The sequence below is a fragment of the Sorex araneus genome, chromosome 5 (genome assembly GCF_027595985.1).
Source record: "Sorex araneus isolate mSorAra2 chromosome 5, mSorAra2.pri, whole genome shotgun sequence".
NCBI lineage: Eukaryota > Metazoa > Chordata > Mammalia > Eulipotyphla > Soricidae > Sorex > Sorex araneus.
This window is the reverse complement of record NC_073306.1, coordinates 145,828,095-145,840,301: the sequence shown is the minus strand read 5'-3', so window position 1 is coordinate 145,840,301 and position 12,207 is coordinate 145,828,095. Positions and strand designations below refer to the sequence as shown.

Here is a 12,207-nt window from a genome sequence, read left to right as displayed (position 1 = left end):
CCAGAAACTCCTCACAGACGCACTCTGAAGAGCACCCGGCCGAACCCCTGCGCGCCGTGTGTCCCAGTCTAGTTGGCATGTGACGCTGTCGCTAAGGCGGGGAGAGTTTGTGGAGGGCTGGACTTGGACGAGCCCCAGCAGGGACTTGTGGAGAGCGGGCTGGGGCGAGCAGGGCCAACCGGGCCGACGATGGCTGGATCAGCCGACACGAACCAGAACCCTTCCTTCAAAGCTCAGGCTTGAGAATGCAGCCGCGGGAGATGGGGTTAGAAGGGACCAATCCTTGCGGGAGAGACAGACCCTTCCTGCGGGTGCCTGGGGCTCCAGCCTTCCTCTACGGAGATGGTCTCGAGTTGGGGTGGACTTGGCTGGAGGTGGGGGTCCTGGGAGCCCTCAGTGGGAGTGTGACCCCGCATAGGCCATCTGCTGGGGTGGGTGGGCATGCCTGTGACTCGGTCGTGGCCCAAGGCCTCACTTCTAGGTCCTCAAACTCCTCCCCCAGCCCCTGGGGCACTTTATTGGCCAACTGAACCCGATCTCCCCGCCAATCCCTGCCGGCCACAGTTCCTGTGTAGGGTCACAGCTCCCAGGGCACTTGGGTGGGTATGTCTGGAAGAGAGCCAAGGCCTCCACCACCTTCGGGGAGAGACTGTTGTGGCCTCAGTGGGCCTGGGAGGAGCAGAGGACAGGTGGCACCTTAGAACAGGAGTCGGAAGGGAAGACTTGGGGGAGGGGAGAAGCGGCAGTGGGCGGGGCGCCAGCTGTGCTCATTTCCTTCCCACCTGCCCCGCCCGCAGTCAAGTGACTCATCAGAGCACTTCTTCCGGGAGGGAGGAACAGGCCTTCTTGGGAAGTGGCCGCGGTTCAGCCTGTGAAAAGATATTCATCAAACTCTCACCCTGTGCGGGCGGTCGCCTGGCGCAGGAGGATGGACATCCCTTTCCTGCCTCCATGGCCGAGGGGCCCCTTGCGGGTCCAGCAGCACTGGTGCGGGGATACAGCCCAGAAAACCCACGTGGCCTTGGGCCATAGGAGCCGAGAGCCCAGTGAGGGAAATGACCCTGGGGACACAGTGCAGGTCGAATGTGACAGAGCGGGCATGGAGGAAGCCCGCGGGGCTCGGGCACATGGACTCGGGGAGCTCGCCCGATGGTGGAGGCGGCTCCTCCGGGTGCAGAAGGGCGGAGAGGAGGCAGAGATGGCCCGCCACGGGCAGAGGGCAGTCCCAGACGCAGGGAAGCAGGCGTGGGGCTTGGTGGGAGACAGGTGGGTGAGTGGCAGGGCCTGGTCTGCTGGCCTCGCGCCGTGGGGGACGATTGTCCCTCTCCCGCACAAGCACAGCAGGGAGTCGGGTGGGCACTGCGGCGCCTCTGCCCGTGGCGGGGGCTGGGCAGCATGAGGGCCCCCTGGGGCGCTCTGGCAAGGCAGGATGGTGGGTTAGACCAGAGGGCGGCGGCAGGGTAGGCCGAGCAGGGCTGCAGGGAGGGGAAAGGACGGGCTTGCAGGGTGGACGTGGGGTCCTGGACCTAGAGAAGGGTCCCGGCTGGGGTCCTGCGTGTGAGCCTGTCCTGAGACGGAAGCCGTGCCCCTGCTTCTGGGCTCTGCCGTGGGCCCGCGGGTCCCAGGGGCTCTGAGGCCTCTGAGCGGACATGCCCGGGGAAGGCGTGGGCTCGGACACCTGAGGCCGGGGAGAGGCGTCTGGAGAGCCTGTGGCAGAGGTGGGGCTGGGCTGGACCTGTGTCGCCGAGCGTGGGAAGGACACTGGCATGGGAGGCAGAGAACAGAAACAAGGGACTGTCATGGCAGCCACGCGGGAGTCTTCTGTAGGGGAGAGGGGGTGCGGCCAGAGGAGGACAGAGAGGTGTCCCCTGGCTGCCCAGCCACGTGCGGGGGTGGCAGGAAGGGACGGGCCTTGGATTGGAGGAATCGAGGTCGTCACAGGAATGGAGGCCACCCTCAAGAAGGGGGTGTGGAGGGGAGCCTGAGCCGCGGGGAGTGGGGGGCCGTGACCCTCATCTTCAGTCGCCCCAGAGTAGGGCATTACAGCACCAGCAGGACAGGACTATGGTGCTCTCGGCCAGGCCGGCCGCCATCTGCCCCTGTCCAGGTGCCCGGGACGGACGAGGCAGGAAGTGGGGAAGGACCATCCTGCAGAGGCAGCAAAAGCAGACTTTGGGGTCTCCAGTTTTCTCTCTCCTCTTCCCCCTTCGCCGTGATGCCTCAGGTCCTATTGGGAGGGGTTGACTGCCACCTGCCCATGAAACCCCCTCTGTGTGGAGCACTGCTCTCGAGAGCAGCGGCCGGGACTTAATACAGGGGTAGGCCTGTGCAGAAGAAGTTTCCAGAGGCAGTGCAGCGGGTCTAAGTTCTCTCTTTCTTCTTCTTTTGCAGTCAACTTTGACCACTTTCAGATTCTGCGTGCCATCGGAAAAGGGAGTTTTGGAAAGGTAAGCATGATGGATTGAAAAAAATTTAAATGTAAATTTTGGGGTTATGACTCACACCTGGCTTCACTCAGGGGTTACCCTTGGCTCTATGCTCAGGGGTCAGTCCTGGGGGAATGGGGGGCCCATATGTAGTGCTGGGGATTGGACCTGTTTGGCCGCATGCAAGGCCAGTGCACACCTGCTGAACTGTCTCTCCGGTCCTGTATGACGGATCTTGAAAAGCTTCACCTACAGACACTTGTGCAGAAATGCAGGTGGTGCCTTTGGGGCAGTGAGTTTCCTTTTCACGGAAAGGCTTAGACTTGCTGTGTCCAAAATGTAAAAGGAGGTCTGGAGAGCTTCCTTTGCACCGGCTGTAATTTTATTCTGAAAATTCAGTGACCCTGGCAGCCCCGGGTCTGGTGACTGGCAGGACTAATATTTCCGAGATTTCGGGGCCTGTTTCTTCTTTGCTAAAGGAGGGACACAGGGAAACCCCCAAACCTCAGGGCTGGCAGAGAGCAGGTCATGCTGCAGTGTGGGCTTTTTATCTTAAAATTTGCAGTGAAAGGAACTTTCCACAGTCCACTGGCCCGCTTGACCCCAGTGGGAGTGCATGGGTGGCAGGGGGTCTGTGGCGCCTTCAGTTTGGACCTAAGTCCAGTGCCCTTCAGTTCGTAAGCTCCGTTCCTCCTCAGCCCCTCAGCCCCTCAGCCCCGGCCACGTCCTTTCCAGCCTGGGAGCCTTTGACTGGACTTTCCCACACGCCTCTCCCCCTCACCCCGGGAGCGTCTGCGTCTCTCTTCCGCGCCTGGTTCCCTCACTGACCCCAGTGTCACCCTGTCGCTGCAGAGTGAGCATTCCTTCCCTTACGGCCGGGGCACCAAGACCGCAGCGTGTGCTGTTTAACCAGCATCCGAGGTTCCACTGATGGCGTGCACTGCTCCGCGGGTCAGGCCTCTGCGGTGTTCCATCGTCTTCCCCGCGGCGTCTCTCGGCCCGTCTGTCTGCTGAGGAGCAGCCCACACCGGGCTGTGCTCTGGGTACTGTGGCCAGTGGACGTACCACTGAGATACTTATTTCAGTGATTATATTTCGGGTGCCCTAAGCTAACAGTGCGCTCTAGCTCTCCGAGCAAGTTCCCTGGCCCTGATTTAAATTCTTTTGGTTCAACAGTCAGAGGTGGTGGGGCTGGAGTGATAGCACAATGGGTAGGGCGTTTGCCTTGCACGCGGCCGACCTGGGTTCAAATCCCAGCATCCCATATGGTCCCCTGAGCACCGCCAGGGGTGATTCCTGAGTGTATGAGCCAGGAGTGACCCCTGTGCATTGCTGGGTGTGACCCAAAAAGAAAAAAAAAAACAGTCAGAGGTGGGATTGCCGGACCGTGGAAACCGCTGGGAAAACACCTTCTTCTTCCCCTCTTGCCACTGCCTTTGCTTTCCCTCCACCCCTCACGACGCCCCACGCTCTCCCCACGGCCCTGGGTTATGATGCAGGCAGAGGGAGCTGGTGTCTCTCCAGGGTCCAATAAACATTTCCCTCTTCCTGGGGCCTGGAACACGTTTTCATGTACCCATCAGCTGTTTGTACCTCTTCGGAGAAATGTCTGTTCTCGTCTGTGGCCAATTTTAACATTAGCGCTAGTTTTGTGTTGAGACTACTTTGCCTTTAAACTTGTAGGCATTCCTGATACATTTTGGAGATTTGATCCCGAGCAGATGCGAGGTCTGCAGAGGGTCACTCCCGTTCGGCAGCTTTTCTTGCTCTTTCTTGTTTCTTTGCTGTGAAAGATGTTTGAGACTGATGTTTTGTTGTGTTTTGGGTGTCTGATCCGTGAAGTTGGTTCTAAGACCCATGCAGTCAGGAAGCTCTTTTCTTACCTCTTCTTAGAGGAGAATGATATTTTTAGGTCTTAATGTTTAAATTCTGGATCTGTTTGTGCTTTTGGTACAGTCAGACCTTTAATCCGATTGCATCAGTGTAGACGGTTGTACTGGAAATAGCCCACGAAGGCTCTCAGCTTAAAGCTCTGGCCGTGGAGAAGCTTGCCGTGGAGTTTTCTCTAAATGGTGTCTTGTCCTGTTGTTGGCAGCTTGCATAGAATTGGCATGAAATTGGCCAATTTAGGTTCCTTTCTGCATTCTTTCATCCATTTATTCACTCACCTACCCACCCTTCTCCCTTCCCACCCCCTTTTGAAGGAACAGCAGCGTTGAGCTCTGCTCGAGGTTCAGAGGTCACAAAAATGTTCCAGCTATAGCTGGAGACTGTGGCAAGGATATTCAGGAGGTAGAGAAATAAGCGAGTTAAAGTTGGGTGTGGGGAGCTGGAGCGATAGCACAGCGGGTAGGGCGTTTGCCTTGCACGCGGCCGACCCGGGTTCTAATTCCAGCATCCCATATGGTCCCCTGAGCACCGCCAGGGGTAATTCCTGAGTGAAGAGCCAGGAGTAACCCCTGTGCATCGCCAGGTGTGACCCCCAAAAAAAAGTTGGGTGTTGAAAACACCAGGGCAAAGCCCAGGAAGGGGTGGTCGGCAGTGATGGATCCTACTTCAGACTCCGGCAGTGACCTTTCTGTGGGGGGAGCTTGGATGGAATGGCTGTGGAATATATTGTTTCTTGCACATGGTCAGAAGAAGCAAAAATTTGACAAAGTTGAATTTTATAGTTAATGTCACATCCACCCCTTACGTCTACCATGAACCTTTTATCAAACTCATTTTATAAGACCTTGCCTTTACACCAGTCATCAATCTTGTTTTATGAACTTTATTTGTTTTATTTATTTACTTTTTGTTTTGGGAGCCACACTCAAGGTGGTTCACTCGTGGCTCTGTGCTCAGAGACTACTCCTGGCGGGGTTTGGAAACACAGACAGGGCCAGGGATAGGGCCTGACTCAGCTGGGTACAAGACAAGCGCCTTACCAGTGCACTGTTTCTCTGGTCCCTATTTTATAGGATTTACAGTAAATTAGAACTATTTGTATCTTCCTAAATATTGTGTTAAGATATTTGTCTCTGTTTTGTTTTGGTTTTTTTGCTTTTTGGGTCACACCCGGCAATGCTCAGGGGTTACTCCTGGCTCTACACTCAGGAATTACTCCTGGCGGTGCTCGGGGGACCATATGGGATGCTGGGAATCAAACCCGAGTCGGCCGCGTGCAAGGCAAATGCCCTACCCGCTGTGCTATCGCTCCAGCCCCTGTCTCTGTTTTTCATGTAGACATACACACAATGAAATGCACCAACTTTATATTTTCATTTCTGAGTTCATGCGTACATCTGTGAAGCATGAGCATCTAGCAAGATACAGAGTATTGCACTGTCCAAAACTGTCCTGCTAAGCCTTCCAATCACAGCTCATCACTCCCCCCGCCACTTCATTCCCTATAGCTCAGAGCTGTGTCCTCTATGATCTAAAATAATGGACTTTTAAAAAACATACGGTTTTGTGTAAGACCTTGCAATAGTTTGCATTTTGCATATCATTTTTGCAGCAAGATATTTTGGACATTATACTTATTAGTACTTTTACCTTTTCTACATGAATAATATTCTATTAATTTGTAGTGATTGGTCAAGTCTTCTGCATTGTGATAAATTCTTAGACTTTCTAGTTTTCGTGACTTTACAAAAGTTGCTATGACAATGTCTAAGTCTGGCTTGGTGATCATGTGAAGTGATTTTTCCCAGGTAAATATCCAGGAATAGAGTTGCTGGCAGACCTGCCTAGGTGTACGATCAGCTAGACAGAAAGTAACAAACAGGGTTCTTAGTTGTTGCATTTTATGCTTTTACAAAGTATTCCATTCGTTTTGCATTCTTGCCAATAGTGCTATTAACACTTTTCATTTTAGATGTTTTAAACAGCATTTGAGTGTTTTGTAATAACATGGTGTGGTTTTAATCAGTGCTCCCCTAGGGACTAATGATGACAAGCATTTTTGTGTGCATTTACTGGTCAGTCATATATCATTTATGAAGTTTCTATTCAATGCTTTTCACCATTGAAAAAGTGGATTGCTTTTTCACTCTTATAAACACTGTTATTGCCTGTGGGTTTTGTTTTTTAAAAAGGTGGGTATAATGGACATATAACATTGTGTTAGTTTAAGTTTGGTTATGATTTGATACATTTATGTATTGCTTTAGCATCATCCCCAAATCTTTAGCTAACACCTCTTTTCTTTGCACATCACCTAATTATTATTTCTTTTTCCTGATGAGAACATTTAAGATCTAGTTTCTTAGCAACTTTGAAGTACATAAAAACACTTTTGTTAACTCTAATCGCTATGTAGTGCCTCAGCGCTCCAAAACTGATTCATCTTTGAGCCGTAAGTTTATCCCCTGAAGCAACACCTCTCTGCGCCTCCATCCAGGCTCCTGGTGCCCAGAAATCTACTGTTTGGACAAATTCAGCTTTTAAAAACTTCCCAATATGAGTCATTGCGTGGTCAGACAGTTTTGTAGCTTGTTCTACTAAGCGTGGCCGCATGGCATGCCGTCCTGTCACGAGTGGTAGGACTTCCTTCTTTCTCGCAGTTGAAAAATACTCTGATCACATTTTCTTTGATCTTGATTTGTTGATGAACTCCTAGGTCCATATCCTGGCTATTGTGAGCAGTACTTCAACAAGAACAAAAGTACAGATTTTGATTTTCAAACAATATTTGACAAGCTGAGTTCTGTAGCCTAGCTTTCAGGCTCTGTTGCTGTTTGTCTACAGAACTGTGCTTAGCATGGGGGAGAACAGGAGGCATGTCATAGGTTGAGGGTAGACACTGGTGGTGGTTGTGATGTTGGAGTATGGCATGCACGAAACCCTGTGATTATTGTTAATTCATACTGTGAATCACATGCCTTTCAAATATTTAAAAGCAATATTTGACAAGGAAACGATGACCATTAAATGTGCAATGGATAATATTTTCAAAAATGGTTTAAAAATTGAGTTACCCCATGCTGAAAAATGAAATTGGACTTCTCTTTGACACTACTCAGAAAAATTAACTGGAAGTAGATGAAAGACTTATACAGAAGACAAGATAAGTGTAGGACGAGTGTAAGTGAACAGCAAAGAGACTACTGAATCTTGGTTTTGACTGTGATATTTCTGGAGATGACAACAAAAATCACAAGCAGCAAAACCAGAATCAGCAACTGAGCAAATGAGGTGATGACAAAACTATAAGCTGCTGCAAGTTAAAAGTAATCATCAACAAAATGAAAAGGCAACCTAGCAAATGTGAGAAAAGACTTGTGAATCGTCGACTAGGGTAGGGATTAATAATCAAAATATAGAAGGAACTCATTTAACTCAATAATAGACAATCCTCTTAAAACCCAGGCAGAGCATCTGAATAGAAAGAAGTCATACAGATGACTCACCGGCACAGGAAAATAGGTGCAACACCACTGACCCCTGGGAGATCTGAGTCAAAGCTGTGATGAGACATCGCCTCATACCCATTACAGTCTGTCACTCAGATGACAAGAGACAGTGACTAGTATTGAAGATGTCCACGAAAGGAAACTTGTGGACTCTGTGGAAGTGGAAGTTGGTGCAGTTCCTGTGGAAAACAGTTCCCCATGCAATTCAAAACACAGCTGCCCTAGGATCCAGCAACTCTACCTCAGGGTGTCTGTCTGAAGGAAATTAAAATAGTATGTGGAATGGGATTGGTTCTTGATCTTATTGTGCTGTTTGGTTGTAGGCTATCTACCCAGATGCCAGCCTCTGCCAGTGAGAGGTGATTTTTCTCAGATTGTGCTTTGCCTATGAATTGCAATAATGGTGTTTTGATTTATAACGGTTTTACATTTTGATGAGGTCAGATTTGCTGAGTGCTTTTTATTTTAGGGTAATTGTGATGCGACTTGTATAAGAAAATTCAGCTCGAGAAAACGTTCGAAAGGGCCGGGGAAGTGGCTCAGTGGTGGCGTGCCAGCCTTGCATGTATGAAGCCCAGAAGTCCAAAGTCAACCGACCAACTAACCCCATCCCCAAAAAACAAAGCAAAAACATATTGAAGTCATGAAGATAGTTTATTTGTTATGTTTGCTCCTATCCTAAAAAGTGTATGGCTCTAGTATACAGATTTGTTTCTTCAAGTTAGAATGGACTGGACTGATCCGTTTTCATATAAGATAATTGTGGGGTATGCAGTCGAGGTTCATACCTCTGTATGGCACCATCCATAGTTTGCAAACATTTCTCTTTGCTCAGTGTGGGTGGAGGAAGGGGGAGGCTGAGTATGAGGAAGGCGGTTCCCTGGGGGCTCCTGGACTCATCCCTTTCTTGTTGTTTCCTTGCAAGCACCACCCTCTCCATTTCTCTGACGTGAGAGGATGCTGGAAAACCCTTTATCCTCTGGGGTCATCAATTTCAATGATATGTGAAAGAATATAATGTCGTATCATATTCAAATATGGAAATCGGGTAGTGTGACTATTATTTTATTATTATTATTCATTGTCACTGTCATCCCATTGCTCATCAATTTGTTCGAGCGGGAACCAGTAACGTCTCTCATTAAGAGACTTATTGTTACTGTTTTGGGGGCTGGAGTGATAGCACAGCGGTTGGGCGTTCGCCTTTCACGCAGCCGACCCGAGTTCGATTCCTCCGCCCCTCTCGGAGAGCCCGGTCAAGCTATTGAGAGTATCGAGCCCGCGCGGCAGAGCCTGGCAAGCTACCCATGCATATTGGATATCCCGAAATTATTATTAATATTATTATAAAATTTTATATTATAAAAATCAGTGTATTATTTTTCCAGATTACTTGGACATTCTGGGTCTTTGGATTTTCATAGAAAAATTGGCATTGTTGGCGCATATGCTGCCTGAGCCCATGTGCTGCTTGTGCCCATGTGGCCGAGCACATGTGGTGCCCGAGCACATGTGTTGCCCGCATCTCCCCCCTTGAGATGTGTACTTTCATGCTTTTGTGTCCAGTGCTAGGATGTGTGTAAAACTTCCTCCACCTTTGGAGAAGCCCGAGCTCTCTCTTGAGCGCGTTATTACTATTCTCTCTCCCACTTATCCCTTCCTTCCTCCCTCAGAAACTTCTGAATAAAATCTATTTACTTCAAAAAAAAAAAAAAATTGGCATTGTTTGTCTAAGTCAGGATTAGGGTGTGCTAGAGTATTCAGTATTTCAGCCTCATCAGGCTTATCAGGGAGGCCCTTTATCAGATGGAACTGTTTCTTTTTTTACCTACTTTCTGGAGGTGTTTGTCAGTTTGCATGCTGAATGATAACAAACGCCTTTCTGTGTCTATTGAAATGATCATTTTGTTCAGTACTTTTGTTACTATAGTAACTTGCATTGATTGATTATCAAGTTTTAAATCAGCCTGCCATTTCTGAGATAATCCCACATGGATTTGATATCTTACTCAATTACATGTGGTTGAGTTTTATTTGCTATTATCTTATTAGAGTGTTCTACATCTATGTTCATGTGGAATCCTGCCTCACCTGGTCCTATATCCCTGTCTGTGGGAGGCTGAGTGTAGAGAATGAGATGAACACACGATGACCATCCAAACTTTAGGGTCACCTGGGCTGCCCCCAGTGACCTCATGGACTAGTGATTTTTTCAATACAGTACATTTCTCACCTGGGCTCCCAAGTTGCAGTCAGTCAACCAATGTAGACTCCCAAGATGAAGTCAATCAACATAATCTATCATGTCAACAAAAGAAAAGATAAAAACCATATAATCATATAAATAGATGCAGAGAAAGCATTTGACAAGATCCAGCACCCATTTATGATGAAAACTCTCACCAAAATGGGTATAGAAGGGACTTTCCTCAAGACAGTCAAAGCCATCTACCACAAGCCTATGCTAGCATTATCCTCAATGAGGAAAAACTAAGAACCTTCCCTCTAAGATCAGGGACAAGACAAGCATGCCCACTCTCTCCACTTCTGTTCAATATAGTACTGGAAGTACTCTCAATAGCAATTAGCAAGAAAATGATATTAAGAACATTCAGGTAGGGAAGGAAGAAATCAAGCTCTCACTATTTGCAGATGATATACTATATTTAGAGAACCCTAAAGCCTCTACCAAGAAACTCCTAGAAACAATAGACTGGTATAGTAAAGTATCAGGCTATAAAATCAATACGCAAAAGTTCATGGTTTCCTATACGCAAATAATGAGAAAGAAGAAAGTGACATGAATAAAGCAATTCCGTTCACAATCGTGCCTCAGAAAATCAAGTACCTTGGCATCAGCTTAACTAAGGAGGTAAAGGACTTGTACAAAGATAATTACAAAATGCTACTTCATGAAATAAAAGAGAACACAAGGAAATGGAAAGATATCCCCTGCTCATGGATAGGGAGAATTAATATTGTCAAAATGGCAAAACTCCCCAAAGCATTGTACAGATTCAATGCGATCCCTATAAGGATACCCATGACATTCTCCAAAGAAATGGAGCAAACACTCCTGAAATTCATATGGAGCAATAAGCCCCCATGAGTAGCTAAAGCAATTCGTGGGAAAAAGAAGATAGGAGGCATCAGCTTCCCCAACCTCAAACTCTACTAGAAAGCGGTAATAATTAAACCAGCATGGTACTAGAACAAAGGCAGAACTGAAGATCAATGGAACAGGGTCGAATATCCTTACACACAACCTCAAATATATGATAATCTAATCTTTGATAAGAGAGCAAGAAATGTGAAGTGAGCAAGGAAAACCTCTTTAACAAATGATGCTGGCAAAACTGGACAGCTACATGCAAAAAAATGAGCTCAGATCTCTACCTAGCACCATGTACAAAAGTCAGATCAAAATGGATTAAAGACCTCAACATCAGAACAGAGTCCATAAGGTACATTGAAGACAATGTTGGCAAACCTTGACACTGAAGCTAAAGAAATCTTTCGAGATGACACTCCACTGACCAAGCAAGTGGAAACAGAGATTTAAAAAATGGGACTATCTTAAACAGAAGCTTCTGCACCTCAGAAGATACAGTGACCAAATACAAAGACAGTCTACAGAATGGGAAAAGATATTCACCCAATACCCACCTGACTGGAGCGATAGCACAGAGGGTAGGGCATTTGCCTTGTACACTGCCGACCTGGGTTCAATTCCTTCATCCCTCAGGAGAGCCTGGGAAGTTACCAAGAGTATCCTGCCCACATGGCAGAGCCTGGCAAGCTACCCATGGCGTATTTGATATGCCAAAAACAGTAACAACAAGTCTCACAATGGAGTTGTTAGTGGTGCCTGCTTGAGCAAATCAATGAACATTGGGATGACAGTGCTACAGTGCTACCCATTTAATACGGGGTTGAATTGGATATAAAAGGTACTGGTTGAACTCTACAAGAAGAAAGCATCCAACCCCATCAGAAAGTGGGGCAATGAAGTGAACAGAAACTTTCTCAAAGAAGAAATCGGAATGACCAAAAGGCACGAGAAAAAAATGTTCTTCATCACTAATCATCAGGAAGATGGAGATCAAAACAACAACGAGATATCATCTCATGCCCTAGCGACTGGCCCACATGCAAAAGAACAAAAGCAACCAGTGTTGGCGTGGATGTGGGGAGAAAGGGACTCTCCTTCACTGCTGGTGGGAATGTCACCTGGTTCAGCCCTTTTGGAAAATAGTATGATAATTCTCAAAAAATTAGAAATTGAACTCCCATTTTTCCTATCAATACCACTTCTGGGAATATATCCCAGAGATGCAAAAACATTATAATAGAAATGACATCTGCACTTGTATGTTCATTGC

General features: G+C 47.8%; 1 protein-coding gene across 1 annotated transcript in view; it reads left to right on the top strand.

Moving 5' to 3' along the window:
* The window catches only part of STK32B (serine/threonine kinase 32B), a 202,480-nt gene that overhangs the window by 65,052 nt on the left and 125,221 nt on the right, over positions 1–12,207 (top strand). Inside the window, exon 2 of the mRNA XM_004617418.2 lies at positions 2,392–2,447. Within this exon, the coding sequence (XP_004617475.1) occupies positions 2,392–2,447 (56 nt within the window). The remainder of the gene's footprint in view (positions 1–2,391; positions 2,448–12,207) is intronic.